Source organism: Pygocentrus nattereri, chromosome 12, assembly GCF_015220715.1.
Source record: "Pygocentrus nattereri isolate fPygNat1 chromosome 12, fPygNat1.pri, whole genome shotgun sequence".
NCBI classification, from domain to species: Eukaryota; Metazoa; Chordata; class Actinopteri; order Characiformes; family Serrasalmidae; genus Pygocentrus; species Pygocentrus nattereri.
Window position 1 is genome coordinate 13,118,033 of NC_051222.1, and position 25,032 is coordinate 13,143,064.

Genomic DNA, 25,032 nt, shown 5'->3' on the forward strand with positions numbered 1-25,032 from the left:
ATGATCAACATCATACGGCAGGACAAGGGCCAAATCCCTGACTGTGGACTAAAGAAAATGAATATTTCCATGTATTTTCCTGCATAAAAACAGTAATTTATCTGATTAATCTCTCTTTATTTTTCTGTCTCTCATCTCTGGGCATATCTGTTCTCATGGATCTGCTGACACTGTTTAAACTCCCTAAAGGTTAACTGAGCTTGAAGACACCAGGAGACCATTTAGTTCACTGTAAAATTTTATGAATTTCGATCAGGGTTTTTGGAATAAATATATATGTACTATAAACAAAAACATGCACATTATTATGTACATGCACAAATTAGTAAAACAAAAATATGCAAAATTGAGCTAAACAAGTTTACGTAAGTACATTTTTGTTTAATTCTTGCCTGTATGAGGGCTCACACGTAATTTCCTTACTTTCTTATCACAACCCTTTTTAGTTGCACACTACTGGTGTGACACTCACCAAATCACCACCCAGCCAGGCCTTCCTGTCATACTGCATATGACCGCTCCTGATTATTTTTCACTGAGCCATGGTATTACCATCTTGACTCTCCAGAAGATTTTCCCATGGATTTTCCCTTGGTAGAACAACTTTTTCCTAGATGACTTTTCAACACTGCCTCTAAGCTCCTGGCAAAAACATCACAATCTCCATGTTTAATAATACATCAGGGATCAGAGGTTATGATTCATCTCATGGGTTGTTTGGTTATCTCTTCCTCTGGTTTAGCAGGTAGTCTTCAGATTTTAAGTTGTCTGACTGGACTCATGAAAAAACAAAGTTTGTAGCTTTGTGTCAACCTAGAAATACTGTGCAAAATCAAAAACCACCCTTCATTAACACTCAATTTCCACTCAAAACAGCCACTATTATACATTACAACATATACCATTACACAGTTATATTTTTTAAATCAGGAAAAAGCAGAAAACACAAAATTAACACAAAATAAAATTTCAAAGATGCCTCAACTAAACAGAATATCAAAATGTCTAGTATGTAGTGTGTCCACTGAGCCTTTATTAGTTTCCATTCTTTTCAGGAAACTTGATCTCAGTTTTTCAAAGAAATCTGAATACTAAGGCTAAAGACTAAGACACTTAGAAGTTAGCTGCATTTTTTGCTTTTCATTATCCAAACACACTCAGTAATTTTTAAATCTTGGCTCAGGGGTGGCCAGTCCATTGTTGAGAGAACACCAGCAGTTTTTTCTTGTTTGATTGGCAAACTTTCTTCTTTCTTGTGTTTCCTTTTCTCAGTTTTCACAGCTTCTTGACAGCTACACATCCTTTTAGACCCATAGTGTTGAGTTGTTGTCTCATAGTGGAAGGGTTGAGAGAAAAATCCTGTACATTTTTTCAGACCTGAACTAGGAGTAGATCTTGACTGTCTACTGTCTCTCAAAAATGAATACTGTAAGCACTGTACATCTGATGATGACATTGTTGGTGGTCTATCACGTCTTTCAACGTTGTTATTGATCCTACTGCCTCACCTCTCATACCAGTAGTATATTTGAGATACAACATGTAAGTCTAGAGACAACAAATACAAAGATCTAGTAACCTAGCTTACTAAAGCATTTAAATATAGATCTCAGCTTATAGAATGGCTGTGTATACCTGTGTCCTTGGGAAATCTGATGCAACCTGATTCCCTTTCTCTCTGCTCCTCGGTGTTCAGAGCTGTGAAGAAACACAAGTAGTTAGAGACAGAAAAGTGTGTGTGTGTGTGTGTGTGTGTGTGTGTGTGTGTGTGTGTGTGTGTGTGTTAGTTTAATAAGGGTGTAAATACAGTACCTTCAGGATTCTTTGGGAGACTTAATTTGATTTTCTTGATAATCAGAAAGAACACATTTCATTTATTTATTTATTTATTTCACCTCACTCTACTGTAATTTCTGCTGAAAAACAGCTCAATTTAAAGCTTTGCAGTTTTTATTTTAAAAATTTTGATTGGTATCAGCAGATACTCAGGGGTTTGATAGGGGTATGAGTGGTATCGGAAAGAGATATCATGCCACTTTTAGCACATACTTAATTTAATACTGTTATAATTAACTGTAATTAACTCAAACATTCACACTCATGCACAGGCACTTAATTTGGGAGCAGGCGATCAAGGGAAAATAAGGGAAACCTGTATGTGAATTCAATTCAAATTATTTTACGGCATATGGCAGAGTGTCATTCATATTTTCACTGAACTGAACTAGATACAGTGCACCAGCAAGCTGGAATTCACTACAGGAAACAATAAAACTCAGCTCACTGGTGTCAATCATTTAAAACTTTTAATATCGAACCACCATCAGACAGCCTGTTCCTGTTTTATTTAATCTTATTTATTTTTAACTTTTATTTCTTGTTTTAGTTCTTTTCTTAGTTCTTTATTTCTTTTTAACTTATTTTAATTAGTTTATTATTATTATTATTAATCTTTTCTTTTTATCTTAATCTCTTATCAATTAAACCTCAAGTTTTATTTTTATTATTATTTTTATCTATTTTTATCTTTTTTCACTGTTATTTTTACATTTTCTTTTCATTTAAAATGATTAAATATAGATATTATTTCTCTTTGTCATGTCAATCCCTGTTTTTGTAAATGCTCGGCTACATTGAAAATGAGGGTTGCCCTCAATGGACTTCCGAGTCAAAATAAAGGTTGATTGACTGATTAATTGATTAATGGGAAAGTAAACAGTGTTATGAGTCTTTTCAAAATCTTACCTCAAATATTCAAATTTCTGGCCATGTGAGGAACTGAAACCCAAGCTGCAGTACACAGGGCTGGCGTGTTATTCAATACACTTTCAAATTGCTGAGAATGTGTAAGTTATAACTAAGTTATAACTGCGATCTCTTCAACAGGGCCATATTGTCTCACATAAACAGTACTGCACCAGAGGGGGTGCCTAAGAGTGATGAAGCTCATGGTACTCAAACTGACCCAAGAGCTCTATTCACTGAGCTTGTCTGTGCATGTACCTGCTAACATTCTAAAATCAATGCAGTTGATCTGCCACTTTTTTACATGCCAGTTAACTAATGATGGCAGACTCACACGTGCTTTGTGGAGAATGTACATTAGCATGCTTTGGGCTGCTGGGAGGGCTGCTCCTCTGTTTGTGTGAATAATCAGTTTTGGACATGGCCATTCCACCCACAGTGGATGTCAGAGATGGACTGTCTTCAGCACACTCCTGCTGTTGAAAGAAAAAAGAATGTTGTTTAAGCTTAGACAGCTCAGGACCTGGAAAACAAGAGCACAGACCACATATGAAGGAAAACACCTGATTGAGCAAAGGCATTCTAATGATCATATGTGCTAAAACAGGTCTAGTGTAGCAGAGGAAACACTATGCACCCATGTTCGGACAAAACTTTCAATTAATGAAAAAACACTTCAACTTAAAAAAATAAACTGAATCAAAAATGTAAACAAAATGAAAATAACCACCATTAAAAATATCTCAGTATATAATATTCCAATGGTTTTGGTTGAAGTAGTACCTTATGAGAGATTTTCTTAAGAAAGCAGGTCATCGACACTTTCAACTTTCTTTTGTCTATATTCTGAACACACCAAAATCAGATGCGGAGCAGTTGCAAAACCATTAGCCATTGATAATAATGGATAATGGACTTTTTCCAATGTACATTTCTGTTAGAGCTGCACAATATTTGGCACAGAAATATTGCAATCAGCAAATGCACCCTCTTAATCAATCACAATGTCTTTTTTTCTGTGTACTGTGAGGATCTTGACCCAGATCACAGTTACATATCATCGTTTCAGTGGGTGTTTTGATGGTACCATAACTGCAATATGTAGCAATGTAATCCCAATACAAATACTTGCACAGAGAAACAAAATATTGTACTACACTGTGTGTCCATAGTGTGTAATGGTGGCTTGCCTAATATCTAACAAGCTGATGTCTATGACATCAATGCAGCAATACTTATGCCCTACCTTGATAACAGAGATTTGTCTGGTGCTTGGACTGTGTACCCGTGCACTGCTGACCACATTGGCTAATGTGTTCAAATGATTCATCTGGTTCATCACCAAGGCAACGGAGGTCCGAGGGAGGTTAACGGGAAGCAGGGGGTGAGGAATCATCTTGAATGGTAGATCTGAAACTGATAAATAAAAATACCGTCAACCTGTCCCGAATCAAACTACTAAAGTCCATTAGATGATATATAAGGAATTATGCTTCTGCTTTTGTCAGTTGCTAATTACAATCTTCCTTTTTTATTACAAATAGTTGATTTTACTATGCCTAATTTCTGTGCTATAATTCTGACTGAATTCTACAATTTAGTTTTCAGTTTTCTTGATTTTCTTTCATAGGTACCTAAAGCCACACAGAACTGCTACTAATTGCATGCGAAATATAAAAGGTGTGGCGGAATAGTGGCAGTCAACAAGCTTAGGATAAAAGAGAAAAAATGAGTTCAGTCACAAAAAAGAGAGCAGAGTTAATAAATGAGGTTCATTTCACACCACAACATTTCACAGGGGGTTTTCTGCTCCAGCTAAAAAATGGAATTTGAGAAATTGCAAGCTTTTATTGCAGCCATACTGAGGCATATTTCATGCTGGGTCTCCTTATGTATGCAAATCTATTCCTGGTAGTGTATCAGTGTTCTGCTCTTGATAAATATTCTTTTGGTACAAGTTTGAGGCTTGTGCTGCTACTATGGTTCTGCCATTGTTAGTCTTCTAAAAGCATATGTTTGAGACAGTGCTTCTAATTTACATCTTTGCCTTAAAAAGCAAAGAAAATTTTTAAATAAACCAGCTGCAAGAAGTTGCCAGACTTTGGTCAATCAAGAGGACTATGTAAATCAGACACATTTCCAATATTTCCATCCATTTTCTGCATGATCCTCCCTCATTTTGTGCAAGATGCATACTATCCCTGTCAAAACAAAACCTTGTATACCCCAGGAAGGAAATTCATAACTTTCAATGTAAGTTAATGTAACGAGATGTTATCCCAAGTTATTTTGGACCATTTCTGTTCGGCATGAAATTTTGACACAATGTAAATGGCAGCTGCCATTTTTAGCTGAGAAAATAACAAAAAAATGGAGGTATTAGGTTTTTCTCAATCAGCAACAATATGCATAAGAAAGAAAATGGAACTCTTTCATGCTCATTGCCCATAAATTGAGCATTTAAGCTCATGCACCAGTTTCAAACATTACACACAGATGTAATGCCTCTAATTTTGCAGCAGAAACTGGTATAAAAGCTCAGGAACAAAGATTTATATGGAAAAATAGCAACTTTTTATCTGAATGTGGCAACAACTAATTACAGAGGATATGAAACAATATTCAGCAAGTTGTTTTTTTTTTTTTTGGAACCCACTAGTGACTGATCCATGTACACGACTAAGGCTTCAGAACATAAATACACATACAGACACACACACACAACACTGCATACATAATCAGATTTTTTGACAGGAGTGATAGTTATACAAAACATTACGGCAACATCACAAAGATAAGGAAGAAAAAAGTGTTTATAAAGCAGAATGTAACATTATGCAGACTCATTTTCACACACAGGTACAGATGCAAAGGCACAGACAATGGACATGTGTTTCTGATACAGTTTCTGATAACACTGATAACACTAACAGGTTTCTACTATCATGTTTAATAATGCATAGATTTCCCCTTCAACTTGTCAGGGGCAAAAAAAGCTTTTCTCTGTGAGGTCAACCTTCATGCTGATGTTGCTGGGATGTACATCATCTTTCTGATCGTTTTCTTTGTATGTCCATTTTCCATAGTAGGTTCTTCTCAATTGCTTTCATTAAAAGCCCATTTAATTTAATTTAAAAAAATTTCTGTCAATTTTTTATAAAAATGGCAACATTTTGTTCTGCCTTACTTTTGAATATTTATTAACTAAAGCCAAAATGTCCATTTCATTAGTTTTAGTCAGTAATGCTGTGTTAGGACATGAATGCAGTTAATGAAAAGAAAAACAGACAGAACACTTTTTGCTGTACAGTGATTTTCTTTTTTCTTCTTAGTTCTCAATTATTTTAAATTATCAACACATCTATCACTATTGAGGAAGTTTTGAGAAACATATTCAGAGCATGTGGATCAAATTAAGATCAGAACAAAGACTGTATTAGAAAACGCACAACCTTATTATTCCTGTTAATGATAATGTGTTTTAATATTGACTATGCCAAGTGCCTGAGCCCTGGGCGCCAACAAGACCTGTGGTAAGCGGTGGTATGGAGTGCCCAAACACCAGTGAGCGCCACAGGGGGCAACATAAGAAAGCGCCCGAATCCCAATCCGAGAAAGCTCCTGAACACTACCTCCTGCACTGTAACAGGGACACAACTACACTTTTGACTCTTGTGGCCATGCTGTGGAGATGATGGGGAAACTGAACAAATAGCACTCTATTTGTGGAAAAAAGAAGAAATAAAAATAGAGAACTGGATGTTAGGCTTGATGCTATACCATACAAAAGCCAACTATTTGTTAAGCTTACTCAGCTGTTAAATAATTAGCATAGCATTTCAAATACTCTAACAGCACGCCTCTCAAATGCTAGCTGGTTAGTTACACTCATCACAGTTGCAGTTTGGCTTGTAACTTTGTTACAACATGCTGGATAGACTTAGTTAGCACCAAGTAACAGCATGACATACGTGTGCATACCTGTTTTTGAGTTGAGCTCCTGTGGGTCAGTCTCTGTGCCGTTTTCATTAGTGCTTTTATGTAGATTCATCACCATCTTCATCTTCTGTAACTTCATTGTTTCAGCCATTGCTGCGGCTGTAAGACCTACAATTCATACACATACACACCATAAATAATGTACAGGCAGTGTTCACAGAGGACAATTTTCCATATTTACTCATTATTATCTTGCAGGAAAGAGTTTATTTGTTTGCTGTGTCTACAACAAGCAATCTATGTCACTGTCTGCAGTGTGTGATCTAAATGTTTCATTAGCAGCCAGGGAAGTGGCCATTTCTGACCATTTTACAACACAAGTTTGTCACTGACTAGTTTACAGATGGTCTTGTATGAGCTTTCTTTATCACAAATCACTTTCTTCCTCCAGAAGACTCCCTGAGGCTTCTTGACAGGCCTCACTAACACAGTGAGACATTAATCAGTCAAGCATGGCTAGTTTGCTAAACTGTGCTGATCATGTCATTAGGCTCCTTTGATGCATTTTACTTGTACAGTTGTGTCAGTATTATTGAATACAGTAGTATTATTATCATCTATCCTTACAAATCATGCCAATCAATATATTCACACTCCTCACTACCATAAGAACAGTTAGGGAAACCAATCACCCGTCCTTGGTTGCCTTGGAGACCCTCACAGTGGTATTGATTAGCAACAGCCGTTCAATGACAGACATGAAGACTGCTCTTTCTGTGTCCGTAGGGACAACCCCCTGCGCTCTTTCAAAGTTCAAACATGTCTACCTGCTGATTGATGTCTTTTGACAAGGTCACCTTCCCCCAACACGCAACATCAGTGTATCCTTCCAGGAAAGAAACGTGTTCATGACAGAATGGATAGAAATGAAAGGACGAAGATATGCTCTCATTGAAAGCTAGCATTTCAGTACATCATGACGCCTTTTCCATACAAACCTTTGTCAAAATATTCTTAGCCTCCTAGAGCCAGCTTGGGGAAAATGCTAGCTCAGATATATAAACCAAAATTCAACCATCAGTGTTATTTGAGGATATTTACCCTGAATGCAGCTTGAAAAGCTCTACCAGTAAAACCAGTTTAGGTAAACTTCAGAACATAGTAAAATTTGCAAAATAAAAAAAAGAAAAAACCTAAAACTGGCACATTATTATCACGCCATTTTTATTATGCTTGATAGGATGTATTGTGCTGTTTGTTAGCCTTTTCACGTGTTTATTCCATGTTATTTGATTAAAAGAAACATTAAATATTAAAACATAATTTTTTAGTTTTGAGCATCAAAATATCACCTTGAAATCAATGTGAATTGACATAGTAATTCTGTTCCATACTATGTGTTTCCGAGAGAAACGTGGTATCAGAGAGGGTCTCTGAGCTTGCTAATCAATTGTGCCCAGTGATAGGTGGGGGTGATGGGAGGCTGGATGTAGTTTGGTTAAATTTTTTTGGCATGGTGGTGTGCCAAATGTCACAATTCATTAAGAGTATCAACATTAAGAGTGCAGTAGTTCATTTAAAAGATGCAGGCTAACGCTAAGCCTAAAGACTAAAAAGACTGGAAGAACACTGTCAAAAGACTGCAGCTTTCTAAGGTACAGAAAAATCACAGATCAATGCATTGGTCATGCCCTGCATCAACAATGACTGCCATGGCTGTGGGATTTGCATTAATTGCACACATCGCACCCAGTGCTAGAAGTGGAGTTACTGGTAATCACGTACAGGCCCTTCAGCACTGCATCCATCTGTGAATGGATTTTTTTCCTTCTTTACCAGACTGTATTTCAATAAAAGACTGGCATAGTCCCGTGTAGTGAAATAGTGAAAAAGCTGCAACAGTTCAGAAGATCCCCAAGCACATCTGTGTTAACCACAAGCGTTTTCCTTCCACCATAATTTTCAAAGAATACATACAAATAGAGAAGCTTTAAGAGATTTTAAAAAAAAGTTGTATTGAAACCTATTTACCCTGTTATGGGCATAGGAAATCTAATACAATCAAAAGAAAAACAGGATATCAAGCAAGGCCAAGAGAGTAAAGCAAAGAGAAAACAGATTTTGGTAATCTATAAAACACATTTGGTGATGACAACTGTTGCATTCCTATTACAATCAGCCATGTTAGACTGAATTAGGATGGAAAAAAACTGAATTCATGGCTACTGTTTAACTGAGATATCTTGGGTTTCACAATTCACCCATCAAGTGGCTACTAAGAAAGTAGACTAAAATTACTGTTCATGAACATGGACACCATGCACGGAAAAAGATATATGTATCTTGATTTTCAGTTTTGCTGCATAACTCTTTAGTAGCTTTACCCATTATATTGTGTGAACACCATGATCAATGGACCAAAATGACTGGATTCAAATCTTATTACATTAAATTACATTAAGAAATAAGATTGTTAACTTTCTACTGTAAGGTTACTATTTTGGAGAAACTTGGTTTTCTTTGGACAGCAATGATACATGCATGCATATTACACATAAGGATCGGCATGGCAAATATACGTAGGGAATATTTATCTTTTTAAAAGCATCATGTGATATTAATATTGCTCTAAGCCATATCATTAATGAAAGTAACAAAATTCTTAATAAACAAGTAAGTGTAATATCTTTAAGAATTTAAACATTAATGTACAACCTAATTTTCTAAAAAAAGTGACGCTTGGGAAAATGCAAATAAAAACAAAATACAGTCATGTGCAAATCATTTAAACCCAATATTTCTTTGAAAATAGTACAAAGACAACATATCAAATGTTGAAACTGAGAGATGTTATTGTTTATTGAAAAATATTTGCCCATTTTGAACTTGCTGCCAACAACATGTTACAAAAAAAATTGGGATGGGAGCAACAAAAGGCTGGTAAAGTTGTGTCACTGGCAACACGTCAGTACCATGATTGGGTATAAAAAAAGCATCCCAGAGAGTCTTTCAGAAGTAAAGATGAGGAGGGATTCCACTCTGTGAAAGACAAGCACAAGCAAATAGTGCAATAATTCAAGAATAACATTTTTCAATGTAAAACAGCAAAGAACTTTTACTTTTCATCATCTATGGCACATAATAACATTAAGTGATTCAGAGAATTTGGAGAACACTCTGTATGCAAGGGATAAGGTCAAAAACCTATATTTGCTGGCTGTGACCTTCGGGCCCTCAGGTGGCACTGCATTAAAACAGACATGATTCTGTAGAGGAAATCATTGCATGGGCTCAGAAACACTTCTGAAACACTTTCTGTGAAAACAGTTGGTCACTGCATCCACAAATGCAAGTTAAAACTGTAAAATGCAAAGAAGAAACCATATATAAAGAGGATCCAGAAATGCTGACACCTTTTCTGGGCATGAGTTCATTTAAAATGGACTGAGGGTAAGTGGGAAGGCCCAAGAAATCAACCTTTGAAATTCTTTTTGGAAATCATGGACATTGTGTCATTCGGGTTAAAGACCACTCAGCTTGTTATCAGCATACAGTTCAAAAACCAGTATTTATGATGGTATAGGGGTGCATTAGTGCACATGTTATGGTTGCCATGACATCTGTGAAGGCACCATTAACGCTGAACGATATATACATGATTTGACAACATATTCTGCCATCCAGATGACATCTTTTTCAGGGAAGGCCTTGTTTATTTCAGCAAGATAATGTCAAACCATATTCTGCATGTATTACAGCAGCATTGCACCATATTAGGGCGACACGGTGGCGCGGTGGGTAGTGCTGTCGCCTCACAGCGAGGAGGACCTGAGTTTGGTTCCCCGGCCGGGTGACTGGGGTCCTCTCTATGTGGAGTTTGCATGTTCTCCCTGTGTCTGCGTGGGTTTCCTCCCAGAGTCCAAAGACATGCAGTTAGGCCAACTGGACATGCTACATTGCCCCTAGGTGTGAGTGACTGTCTGTCTGTCTCTCTGCCCTGCGATGGACTGGAGACCTGTCCAGGGTGTATCCTGTCTTCCACCCAATGACAGCTGGGATAGGCTCCAGCACCCCCCTGAGGGAGAAGCGGCTTAGAAAGTGTGTGTGTGCGCGCCATATTAAAAGAGTCCAGGTGCTAAACTGCCCTGCCTGAAGTCCAGACCACTGAAAACATTTTGAGGGTTATGAAATGAAAAAAATGAGAAACTACAGCAGTCAGTCTCCCCATTTCTCAAACACTTACAGAGTGTTGTTAAAAGAAGAGGTCATGAAACACAGTGGTAATCAACAACTTTTTTGGAATGTGTTACTGGTAGCAAATCCAAAATGGACATTTTTTTTTTTCAAAAAAAATAATTTCTGAACTTAAACATTTGATATGTTTTTGTAGTTTCCTTTTAAAATATGTAATAATTATGTAATAATTTACATGATTTGCATATAATTTAGTATTTACATTCTTCATATCATCATAATTTTTTTGGAAATGGGTTTGTATTATAATACTAGGCTAAAGGAAATAAGAATCACAATTCTGTAACACCTTCTCAGCGCTGTGTTCCCAACACTGTTTACATAAACTACATTTATATATTCTATATTATATTATATATTCTTATATATATTTATATAAGTCTGTGCATATTTTTCTTGGTCAAAACTTTCAAACATTTGTCCCTCATGCATGTCATAGAATTTGCTTTGAGCCAAGCAGTAGCATCACTTTCTACATGCTGAATTGCCAAGTGCCTTGAAAGCAGGAATATTACTGAACCAGCAAAAGATGTCCTTCACACTTCACAATGAAGCAGATCAAGGGTGCCATCAAAGCCATGAGAAACTACAGCTAAAACATCTTTAACGCTGACCTCCACACAACCACGAGGTTGCTTCATAGTCATCTAGAAGTTGGAAATCCTTGTGAATAACTGTTCCTACAGCTTTAGAATAGAAACTGTAAGGCAACACAGCCTACAAAGCCTTCTGTGCAATACACAACTAATACACACTAAGAAATCTAGTGCACTTCGCAAACAACAGTGCCACTGATGCCAAGCACCAATTACAAGGCAACCTATCTGCCTACCTGAAGCACTGTATTGTGCATGAATGAATGTTTCCCATTTCATTAAACAGCTGCCACCAACAGCTGCAGCATCAAATGCCACTTGCATGTGTGTAGGGCACGCATAGGTCTCAAAATAAGCCTAATAAAAATAAGGAAAACCTACAGGACCCTACATCGGATTGTCAGGACAGCTGAGAAGATCACTGGGGAGTCTTTATCCTTACCATACCATAAACAGGGCATCTGCAAGACTGCCAGCACCGTGGACGACCCCTCCCACCCCTCTCCTGGACCCTACGCACTTGAGCCATCTGACTGAATGTACCTGAGCATCAGTTCCACCACCAACAGACGGCAACACCTTCTTCCCTGAGGTAGTCAGACTGCATGAGCATATTTACAGTCAAGGCAATTGAATGTTTGGGGCAGCAATATACTAACATACCCCACAAGGAAGTCAATCAGCTCACAAACATATGAACGAAAAATATGTAGATACACAACCTACTCCAAGAACACAAAACTGTTTCAAATTACTACTTCCAACTGTAACGGGGTCATTTTACTTTTTACTTCCAGGGAAAAGTAATCTCACAATTCTTTTACTTTTATTTACATCATCATACTTTCTACGTATTTAATCCTCATTCTAAATTAATCCAACCAATGTCTCTATCATGAAATATCATGAAAATGTGACTAAAAACTATTTAAGTAATCACTCTTTGTTAGTTTTGACATTAATATCAAAATGTCTTCTGATTCCTTTCTGAAAGAAATTAACTTCAAACTAAAGCCTTTAAATAATCAATAATGCCATCCATTTGACATCAACAGCTGGTCCTGCCCTTTTATTTGCTTAGATCATCTGCCATCTGTTTCAAAGTACTTTACAACAGATGATTTTACAGGGTTAATAACAGGCTACTAGTGCAGATAAAATTAATAGCAGAAATGAGCCAAGTAATAAGCACCAGGTGGTAACACTTGCGACAGCAAAAAAAAAAAAAAGAAAAGAAAAGAACATCAAGGGGACAAGGTTAACGGTTATTTTTTACACTGAACAGTTAAAAAGGGTTTCACAAAAATTGTATTACTTCACCAGAGCTCAGTTCTGTTTGCCGTTAAAAAGAGCCGAAGCCACTAAACATTAATTTCCCTCTGGCCTAGTATAAAACAGGGAATGCAATATTAACTACTATTTCTTAAAAGCTCACTTTAGTATCAAACAATAAGGCCACTTTCCCCATTTACTTGTGTGTCACTTTGATTGATACTTTTGGGTTATAGATAAATAATAAAAAATATTTTTCTTTTTCATATTTAACTATTTACATTTAGATTTCAACACTAGAATAACAAATGCATTTACCTAGTGACAAATTATGCTATTCTTCAGTTAAGTTGGCCATGTGTTCCTTTTTCTTTTTTTTCCAGCAACTTGCCCTCAGCTAATGCCAATGAATGCTTAATAGGCCGAAAAAGAGCTGACCATTAGTTCCCTCAAGTAATGACACGAAACCAACATAAAACGCATGTTTACATAACACTGAGCACAATAAGAAACCAGCGCCTGAGTCTTCTTCATTAGACTAGTGATGTTTGGCAGACTAACTAAATGGGTGCATTACAGCCATCTATTGAGGGCTGACTACACTCATCACACATGCATATTTTAACCAATTTTGTCAGGCAGTAAGGAAGTAAGAAAAAATGCTTCTTCTAGTATTTTAGTCTTAGTAATAAAGGTGAAAATAAAAAATGACTAAAAAAGAATTAGACCACTTTCCCTCATTCGAGATGAGAATATGCATTGTAGTACCTTATACCTTGCACATCAGGCATTAATTACAGTATTACCTCTTGGTGACAGGAAGGCTGGGGGGATTAGGCCAGGAGCTCCATGGTGTAGAAGCTGTCCTGAACTGTGCTGCATGTTGGTTCTATAAGAGCGTTTTGGAGGCCGGCCTGGGCGAGAGCTGAAATGGGTACAAACACAGACTGCGTTAGGTGCAAAGGTGCAGAGGTAAATCTGGGTTGTTTTTGACCTGCAGTGGTTTTACCTGAGCTTATACAAGATTTCCATAATTAAGTGTGCATGTACCATGGCTTAAACAAGCAGTTAGAACCATACCTTTGCATCCATGACCACGATGGGTTTTTGGGGAAAAAATTATGTATCCATTTCAAAAGGAATACAAGTTTGTACGTGCTAGTACCATTTGCTGTGCATGTTCAATCATCAGGAACAGCCCTCAAAACATAAATATTCTGAGAGGCCATTAGTTAGGGTGAGCACCTCCAGGCAGACAAAATGTGGGACAAGTACCAAGTTTAAGTGGACAACGTGGGACAGTAATAACTTTAAGCTTAAGATTTCTATCTAAACATTTATTCTTGCCTTTCAAACCCATCGACCAAAAGATTAAGACACTACCTGACCCAAAAGATAGCCCAAAGTTACTAAGGCATAGGCATATACAAGACAAAACACTAATTTTGCAACATCTTGTCTTTATTGGGACTATCAAATTAGTCAACTGTCCAAAGGACCTGGCATTATGCAACTAAAAGTATGGTCTCAGTTTTTTATCAAATTCAACTTAAAATACGAGGCACAAAAAATAACAGGCCTTGCCTATTTAAGTTCAACAAAATATTAGGCCTAACCTATATAACGTTTTAACAATTTTAGTGCAAAATATTAGGCCTAGCCTATACAAAGTTGAACTATTTCAGTGCAAATAAGGTAAACCAAAATCTTTTTGATAAGAGTCTGGAAAAATGACTGGGGCTAATTTGTTGTTGGTAGAGCGATATGAATGAGCATGTTGTACTGCAACAGAAATTTTAGCTGCAGAAATTTTATCAAGCTGGGGGTCATTTGGTTTAATGAAAAACGAATGCATGGATTTGCATGTTTCTTGTTGTTGTGCTCTTTTTCTGTGAGACTCACATGCACCGTGTTGCTTCACATCATATTCTCCGCCATGCCCGACAGAAAAACTGCTTTTACATAAAATGCAAAAAGTTCTCTCTGCTTCGCCATCCACCGGTCTTAACCAAGAGTATGTTGCTGTCCATCCGCTACTGAAACCGCATCTTCTCTTTTTCATGGTCAAACTAGCCATGGCTGCCTAGCCTGACCTAACAGTGCGCTCTCAAATTTGAGATTGTTAACAATGTTGAGGAGGTGTTTGTGCGCATGTCAACAGCTTCATTGACATACGACTCAGCCTATCGACTACCGCTTTTATTGCTGTCCTCTGAACTATTGGGCAAAAGTCAAGCGTAAACCTATCCACTGTGTTTTTTAGGTAGGGTGGAATGAAAAAGCGGGACAGAATGCTCAATTTGCGTGACGCGGGACAAAGGGTAAAATTGCTGTACAGTGCAAAGTAAAGCGGGACAGGTGGTCACCCTACCATTAGTACTCAATCATACTTGATTTTTTAAATTAGCCAATTTACTTGGTGGTTGGTTAGTGTAGTGGTTAACACCTCTGCCTTCTACGCTGCAGACTGGGGTTCGATCCCTCACCAGGGCAAGCACCCTACGTTATACCAATAAGGGTCCTTGGGCAAGACTCCTAACACCACCTTGGCCTACCTGTGTAAAAAATGATCAAATTGAAAGTCGCTCTGGATAAGAGCGTCAGCCAAATGCCATAAATGTAAATGTACTTGAACACAATGGTACAGAGTACAAGGACAAGTGAAATTAATAAACAACTGCATAGTAACTCACACCTAGACATTTAAATTTTTCCTGCCATGCTGGTCAAGCAGCTGTAAATAAAACCATCCACCATGACTGGACCTAGTCTGTTTCACAAGGGATTTTGAGCAAGAAGCTGCTGCTGTGTCCATACCGATGTAGGCATCACCAAAGCTCGCTCTCACAATAGAGGCCATAAAGTTGATGAGTTAGCACCCCTTCGACCACCATAATGACATATAGGCCATGACCTTGTAGACCTCTTGGTCATGTACAAATGGTAATGAAAGACTCATTACAACACTTGGGAATGTGTTTGGAAAGGTTTGAATGATTTGGGGAAAATACCTAATAGCGCTTTTTTAAATGCATTAATTGTCCATAATTTAATTTCCAGGCTTGTTTTTTGACAAAGAAGAGCAGAATATAAGTTTTTTTGGGCATGAAGCTTGAACAGGCGTACTCATGTACACCTGGAGTTTTCCTTTGATCAGAATGCATGTGTTGGGTGAATTATTACCAAACGCAGTTAACTATTTTGTACTTCTAAACATACTTGATAGCAATATTTGTCCTCCTACTCACTGGTTGTCAGAGAGTTGTATTTAAAATAATGTTGCATAGATTGCTCTTTCTGATCAGCAAGGATACTCTCTCTTACTCCCTCCTGCACTCTGCTGTCCTGCATCATGCATGATAACACATCCCCTACTTATTCACATTTTCAGCCTGCCTTCCTCTCTCTGTCCTCTCCTTTGACAAACAGAGGACACCGTGGCAATCCAATAAACAACCGTGTGAGAGTCCCTGGGGCGGAACAGAAGTGCCAAGTCAGCAGAGTCAAGGATGACACCTTGCAAATGGACAGGAGAACACAAGCAGAATTCCTAAACGGCAGCGTGAAGGCATAAGCAAGAGGATGAAAGAAAAAAAGAACCTACTGAATGCTTCCAAAAAAGCAAAGAATAATTTACAGTATTTTATATATATGTGTATACACACACTTTTCTTTCTGTAATTTTATCCCAAGATATGCTATGCTACACTGTTAGAAATAAAGGTAACATGCAGGTACATGATTCATTCATCAAGGTACAAACAATGTAAATGTACCCTCAAAGGTATAACAGCAGTTTTAAGGTCCAACTGTGTACCAGTTTTAAGAATAACAGCTTTTACCCACAGATTCATAGCTTGGTATGAGGACCAGGCTCCACAATTGCAACGTCACCTGATGCAGCTCACTAAGAAGCAGTACAAGTCACATGCAATTTACAACTTATTAACCAACTCAAAGCTACATTCTGGCACTAATGCATTCAAGTCATGCCAGGTAATCATAAACATGCTAACCTCCAAGTTCAGAAACTCCAACTTCCACAAGACAAAAATTCAACAAAAATAATTTGACCAATTTACCATAATTTCTGGTTTTATTTTTCCAACAATGTGAGGTCTGCATGGCTGTTTACAGTAGAATAACATTTCCCAAATCAATTTACAAGAAGCACTTATTACCTACCTTGTACATTATTCCATTAATTAAGCATGGTTTCTAGTCAGGTTAATGATAATCAGAACAGATCTTTATTAAATGTCATTTCAGAAGACCATCTAAAATTATATCAACCTTCAGCATCAGGAATTCTTTATCATAATCTAAAACTGTGAGAATGTCATGATGACAGGAACAAAGAATACTGTAGGTGTACTGTAACGTCCTGGTGTCAGATAACTCATGCCTTACACGCTCTGAGTACGCAGCTCCTGAATGAAATGGCAGTTAATACGTTGTACCCTCAAGCAATTGTTATGGTTTGAATTTTTTTACTATTCTAACGGCAATAATTATTCTGTGGTATAAAACAGACAGCTGCTGTAGAACAGGTAGAACATGTATCCCTCTCAGCAAGCAGAAATACAAATGTCCATCATGCTGCAAGATTTGAAGAAAAAAAAGTTACTGGGGACGTATCTTCAACATATGTAGATCTATATGAACTGTTTTACAGATGTGGTTATAATGAGCTGAGACTGTGTGGCAGTTCAGCTAAAACCTGTGAATAAATTTCAAGTGAATCATTTTGTGGCCAAGAGGAGAAAAATATCTGCTTCCTCATAGAGGAACCAGAGTCACAAGAGCAATGGCTAATCAGAGTGCTCATTACCACACTGCAGAAACAGGACATGTCATCGTCCTGTAAGATCCATCTGCTCAGAACTCAAAGACCCATTCTTTGGAGTGATGCCATAAACCCCCAACTTTTGGTTTCCAATGGAACCTTACAATGGATAATTCTTTAATGCAGGTGTTTTCAACCTGTGGGATTGTGTTTTTTCATCATGCAGAAGGATGACATTAAACAAACATAAGTAAGCCTAATGAAAAAATGCACGCCTTTCTATTGTCAATGTGTACAGTGTCCAGTGTAAGAACTTTGTAAGTAACTTTGGCTTCCCTGACTTCCCCATAACCTACTGATGATAATAAACAAAATGTCGTTATTATTATTATTATTATTATTATTATTATTATTTACCAATCAGAACCTTTACGTAAGATATCACATTTCTCCGCAAATTACAGATGTTTAAGCACTCTCTACTAATAAAGACTAAAGCCTTTTCTGGACATCTCTCTCTGTAGGAGCTGAAAAGTGGCAACATTCCTTTTGCTCTCGTCTCCCTCTTTTTTCTAATTTCATATCACAAAATATTTGATGTGTCTCAGGACAAACAATACCATATAACATGCAATATATGTAGATCCTGGCATGAACAATTTAAAGAACTGTAAAAGAAAAAGAAATCTTACAATGGTTCCTAAATGGTTTGGATATAAGGTGTCAGCCCAATTTAACACCTTGAGAGAGTGCAACAGAATAATATGAGATTCTCCACCTGACTCCACTTGCTCTTGGAGGTCTGCTCATTCTGCAGAGTTAAGCTTCATCTGATCTAACTCATCTGATCTACATAATCAAAGAGGTGAAGAACATTAGAGTGAGTTGCATTCAAACTGGGTAGCTGACATTGAAAGTAACAAAGAAAATGCTGAAAAGATGTAACCTCAACCAAATGGTATATCCTCATACAATATCTACAGCTCAAATATAGCAGTTTTACTTCTTGTCTAAAACAACCGATTCTTCGTAACTTTCTGATCTAATAACTTTCTGTGGGCTAGATTTTAGGGGGATTAAACGGTTCTGCATCCAGTTTCCATCACCAGCAAGGCACCAAACAACTCTGAATGACTTTCTTTACATATGAATGATTTAATTATGCAGAAATTGCCGAACCATCTGTGGAACTCTCTTAACTCTGTTTAGCTCTACTTGATTAACCGCCACATCTAATAATTGCACATCTTCTACATGCAATGATAAAGAAGACATGTCAGCATTATTCAGATGTTTTTCAGAATAGAAAAAATGCAAATACACTGCTAGCTGTTAACTGTCTTTTTTTTTTTATTTTGGATGCTTGTGACACCATGTGTGCTTTAAGTGAGATCATAGCCATGCGGATTATTGTGTTGCACAGATGTCCCATATGTACCTTTCCACCATGAATGGCCTTTCAAAACATGCTTTACTCTATAACTCTATCTAAAAAATGTAAACAAAACATTAATTAACATAAACATTAACATTAACATAACAAACATTAACATAAACATTAAACATTAATAACCATTTCATTTAATAACTTCTTGTTGTGGTGTAGCTGTTAGAGGCATTAAATGGGGACTCTGATTCTTTTTTTCTCAAGTATTCTACGAATAAATGGTTGAGATGTAAACAGTCATTCAAAGTGGTCTGATCTGAAAAACGCTGTACTAGAGAAACTGAATCAGAACTGTTCACAGTTGAGGAGAAAGAAACCAGATGTCTGATGTCTGAATGCCTCTGAATGCTTAGTGGCCTGATATCTGACACCTTGTTTAATGATCACCTGGCAATAATGCTTAAAATATATTTTAATCCATTTATTTTAATCCATTCATGGTGTTGCATTGCAAAATAGTCCCCAAAGAAAACTTTTACTTAGATTTATGCCTGCCTTCATCAAATTTACATTTTAAAAAAATTGAAAAAACTCATGTAGGTCCACTGGTGGTTCCGGATAGTAAATAAAATGGCTATATTTGTGTTGTAGACATGGCGACCCCTGGTTCCTGTCAGAACCACTGTACAGAAATCAGACTCTGAATGACTGTTTACCTCTTAAGCACTGACTTAAGGACTACATTTTTCAGAAATTTAACACAAAAAGAACACTGTAAGACTTTATTCAGCACTGGTAATTTTGTTGAGTGTCCAGTTTAAAACAGCTAATCCGAAGTCCAGGGTTCAAAACATAGATAACAGCACTGACTAACAGCACTTTTATACAGTTTTTTAAATGACTATGTCAATCAGCCAAATTGATACATATCATTTGGTTGAGGCAGAATTTTTGATTTCGAGGCAGTTTTTTGGAGGTTGAGGCAGTTTTTTGATTTTGTGGCGGGTTTTTGAAGATTGAGGCGTTTTTTTGAGTACTTAAAAAGTTTAAAAAATGAGAACGTTAAAAAGGAAGGTAAACAGACGTTCCCTTCTCATTTCTCCACACGACTGTCTACACTCTCAAAAAAGACGGTTCTTCAAGGATTCTCTAGTAATGGCAATAGTTCTATCTAGAACCATCGGTGCTATACAGAACCATTTCATGCGTAAATGGCTTTCACATGGTTAAATTATTCTTTAGATTGATGGAGAACGTGCTGTATATGGTTCTATATACAGGCTTTTTGAAAATGGTTCTATAGAGCGCCATAAAATGTTTTGCTGTTGTTACGATGTAAAGCTTCTAACAACAGACCCCTTTTTGGTGCTCTACACAACCATATACAGCACATTCTGCACCAACTTGAGGAAACATTTCAACATGCTAAGAACAATTTCAGCATGAAATTACTCTATATAGAACTCATGGTTCTACATAGAACCACTGCCTTTATTAAACAGCTCTTGAAGAGCCGTCTTATTTTTTAACACGGTTTCAGACATTGACCTTTATAGCGATCATACTGGACAGAGTTCTCACCTCGCGCTGGTGCAGTCGTTATAGAGCGCCTCAAAATCCCTTCGCGAGATGAGTTTGCAGCGGTTGACCCCGGGCTGGATGGCGCCCACCCCGCGCAGCACGCGCACCTGCTCCACGGTGCAGACAACGGGGCGCGCGCGCAGCCGCTTCAGCTTGGTGTAGACGGTGTGCAGCCCGCCGACCAGGTGCTTCAGGAAGAGCTCGAACACCTGCGGGAGGCAGATCAGCTCCTGTCCGTCCACACGGAACGACGCCACCCTCAGCCCCCGCACTTCCACCAGTCTGCATTCGTTCCCCGCCGTCGAGCCGCTGAGCGAGCCAGTGGGCGCTCGCGGAGGAGAAGCGGGCGGGCTGAAGCTAAACGGGTCTGTCCCAAACTGCCTCGCGGAGAGAGTAGAACCCGGAGAGATCAGCGGAGGAGCTGAGGGGGCGTCCATGCTTCACATGACAGACGCCCTTTAGGAGAGTCTTGCAGCCCAAGTCTTGCTTTGCTCTATCATTTCTCCATTTTTGAACTCTCACTTGTTTGCACTGAACCGTAAAGAGAGATGTAGAAGTCTAGACGTCCCTCTGTCGTGCGCGTGCTCTGCGTTATTTTTCCCCACTCGCATTCCGTCAAACCCCGCCCCCCGCACTAAGATTGGATAAGATGTGCTCCGAGGTTCTCAAACGTTTAAGGGCGCTCATGAGTTGGTCCAAAATGGATTAGTATGGCGCATTTGAGCAAAATCATAGTTTGTATATAAAATGATTCATTCATTTTTCGTTGATACACATGATGCAAACAATACAAACATGATAATGATAATAGAAACAAAGCTAAACTGACCATGTTTTGCTTTTATACCCACACATTATTGAAGCACTCACCACTATTAAGAGGCACCGCTTTCACACAAGTCATGGTGTTTTATTTTCCAGCTGTTATCGGCCACATAACTGAAGCTGTTTTCTCTCCAACAGCTCATCCTCTACTCACCTCATGTCTCTCTCCCCAACAACTGCCACCCCTCCAATCAGAGTCTATAGAAAATGCCCCAAGTGCAATAAATGGTGGAGCGCACATAACCTAAAACTAACATTACAAAACATTATAAACGACCTTGCAAAAATGTAGCGAAAAGGGTAACTGGGAATGAATAAGACAGTGAAATGCAGACAGAGCCCCGCTGGTGACATCCTGTATAAATAAAACTAATTCGTGGCCACACCTTATTAACACATGGGAACGAGATCCTAATGCATGGCCACCACTTAGTAAGGCGTGTGAATGAGATTGTGGATTACTAAGGCGTGGCCACGCATTAGGATCTCGTTCCCACGCTTTACTAAGTCATGGCCACGCGTTATTTTTATGTATACAGGGTGTCGCCAGCGGGGCTCTGTAGGATATCACAGTCAGGGCTGAAGAAATATTTGACTACATACTGGCCTCTGAATTTAAACTGTATAGAGTAATTTTGCCTCAACTCAGCACAGCTCCTCCGCGTCCTCCTTCTGCTTCTCACATAGCGGTGTCCCTGCTCTCTTCACCTTTTACACATAGGTCAGCCAAAGGCAAGAGTCATAGGTCAGTCTGAGGCAAGAGTCAGCATGTGCTGTCTAAGTCTGTCTATGCTGACTACTCTATCTGAATGAATAGTATAGCAAGGTATAAACATTAATACCGTGATTTTCTGTAAAATAGACTGTAGAGAGACTGTATTGTCGTACGTGCATTTCACCGCCTGCTTTTAGCTTCAGTGTACAACGTTAGCCGAGCTGCTTTATATAAAACCGTAGGCTTTGTCCATATATGATAATCTACTCAAGCAGACCGAACAAGACTTCTAAAATCACACTGTGTACAGTAGGTCTGGATTTAGAGGGCATTCATTTACCGCTTAACCAGCCAAACAAAAGACGTGAGATCCGGATTAGCCTTTGCTGTGGTTCCTGCTATCACTGCACTCTCAGACACCAGAAAGTAACTATACTGGACCGTTTAAGGTGGACTGGAAAATTTGAAAAAAGAAGCTGGTGAGAAGGAAGCTGAGTTTTATCAACCAGACTGATGAACCAGAAACCCTGGATTAAGTATCACGGATTGTCTAATTCTTCTTCACCTCATCTGCTAACATAAGAGCAGCTGTTCTTCGGCCCCCATGTTTTTCTGATAAAGCCTTTTCTGCGGGCTGTGCTGCTGGCGGGGCCCCGCCCCGATGGGATGATTGATAGGTTTGGAAGACCATGGAAAGGAAAATGCCATCTAGTCGACTGCATTTTCAAAGGCATTTTGCCACAGAATGAGTGCAGTAGGTAAGACAATGTAATTGTAAACAGGACAGGCACTGTTTCCCATTCACGTTTGAATCTGGCCCTCTTTTTTAGAGTGGTGTTCTCTTTGATAATGTAAATATACATAATGATATAAAATAATTCATATGAAATCATTAATAATTTATTTTACATTTTATCTTTTTGACACAATTGTAGCATTATCACATCAAGCATAAGTATGCAGTTCCAGAAATACATTTTAATTTAAACTAAGCCACTCAAAATCATTGTGTAAATGAAATGTCAATACTAGAATACCAAATAAAAATGTAAAATCTGTGTCGAATTAAAAATTTCATTCTGAGCTCAATATTGAATATATGAGTGTAAAATTTAATTGCAAACAAAGAAATACATTGGCATTTTAAATATTACGTTTTCATGTGAATCATGATACTGGTTTGCTTCCAATAACAACTACTTAATTCTAAGTAGGGTACTCAGTTTGATATCAGATTTGGTATCGATGAGTACTAAAAAATATGTACTTATACTCGGTCTGAAAGAAACGGTATAGATGCATCCTTATATTTTATCATAAAAATTGATATTTCCTCTGATTTTGATTGTGTTGGAAATGTTGCTGATACTCTGCTAGATTGGTTACAGCTGTATAATCAGCTTTATTTATGATTTTGCAATTAGGAAAAATAAGTAAATTGGACTGTGGGTGGAAAATGAGCAATGAAACGTGGTATTTTGTCTAAAACGTGGCTTAATCACCAGCCGGCAGCCTGGAAAATACTGAACAAAAAGCCAGTGGGCCACTAGCTTTGCCATTAGCAGGCAAACAGTGGCTGACTATCCTCTTGCTATCTGGGTCACAGGGCCTTACAGACTGTGAATTATACCATGACAATCCATGGAGGGTCAACTTTTTCTCCAGGGCATAAAGGTAACCCAGTGCAGTGCAGGTGCATGCTTCAGTGAACTGAAGTCTTACAGTCCTTACAGTCTCTGCTTGTTTAATGTAATGTCTGCAGTCTGTAGATGATAAATCCATTACACTAGCTCATTAGCACATATCACACAAAAACATTTGCGTCATGGGTCACCAACAAAGTAGTCTAGAGTAAACCTGCCAGCAAGTCAGACCCCCACACACAACAAAATTCACCTCTTTGCTAGTAGATCCTCACTGTCCTGACCCCATCCTGCTTGTTGACTGTCATTGTGACCTCCCCTCTGCTCCCTTAATACAACAGCACATAAATGTAAAACTCATCATCTTCTAGACTATCCTTCACAATATTAAGCCTGCATTACAATCACAGAGAATAAGGGCTACATTGTCATTTCTATGTCCTAATTCTTACAAGTTACAACTTACTCTTTAACACCAAAAGAGTGCTGTATGTCTTCTTCCCTCTTGATCATGTTGACTCTGTAAATAAAATCTAATCGAGATTAAAAACTAAATTATTGTCTGTGAACACAGTTTGTGATGCTGCACAAGGGTAGACATGGCCCTGTCTCAACTTTTTTGAGATGCGTTTCTGCCATCATTTTCTAAAAGAGTTCATTTAGTCTCACTTTCAACATCTGATGTGTTCTATTGTGAATAAAATATGGGTCTATGAGATTTGCAAATCATTGCATTTTTATTTACATTTATTTACATTTTACACGGTGTGCCAACTTTTTTGGAGTTGGGGTTGTACTTGAATGGCTATTAAAAAAACTATATTTAAAAGGTAAAGTACTAATTTAACTACCACCACAGCTCCACTGAAGCTACATTAATCCTACATTGCCTCACTGCTCATGATTGAGCATAAGTGTTAGCGTACATTAGATAATATATGACATTTTTATTGGTAATGAAACACAAAACCAACACTGGAAATGAAAATCCGAGCTATCAGCTAGTTAGCATTAGTCAGATAATGTTAGGTAAGGTACACATCAGCTTCGTTGGTTAGTTAAACTTCTAGCAAAAGTTAGCAACTAGCTAACTAACGTTATCATTCATCCACAGACACATAATATAGTCTAATTCAGAAAGTCTGATATAATATAATATTTACAATTACAGGTAAGAAGCATATATAAATGTTTCAAACCCCCTCGAACTGTCATTTTTGTCATCATCGCTGCAGAACCAAAAGTCCAGGGGGTTTGGCTGGATCTGATCCAACTCCTCCCATGCTGTG

At 38.0% G+C, this 25,032-nt stretch overlaps 1 protein-coding gene across 5 annotated transcripts in view; it reads right to left on the reverse strand.

The window, feature by feature from the left end:
• Positions 1 to 21,156, reverse strand: part of dachb (dachshund b) — a 31,242-nt gene extending 10,086 nt beyond the window's left edge. For 4 of the 5 annotated variants that reach the window (XR_001858754.2, XM_017717738.2, XM_017717737.2 and 1 more), the window contains exons 1-6: positions 20,561 to 21,156; positions 13,613 to 13,731; positions 6,727 to 6,852; positions 3,992 to 4,161; positions 3,080 to 3,221; positions 1,636 to 1,698 (exon numbers count right to left, since the gene is read on the reverse strand). Coding sequence is in view for 4 of the 5 variants with exons in the window: in XM_017717738.2 (XP_017573227.1) it covers positions 1,636 to 1,698; positions 3,080 to 3,221; positions 3,992 to 4,161; positions 6,727 to 6,852; positions 13,613 to 13,731; positions 20,561 to 20,997 (1,057 nt within the window). In the remaining variant the exon portion in view is untranslated. The remainder of the gene's footprint in view (positions 1 to 1,635; positions 1,699 to 3,079; positions 3,222 to 3,991; positions 4,162 to 6,726; positions 6,853 to 13,612; positions 13,732 to 20,560) is intronic. The other variant, XM_017717739.2, reaches the window with a different exon arrangement.
• Positions 21,157 to 25,032: the final 3,876 nt, after the last annotated feature.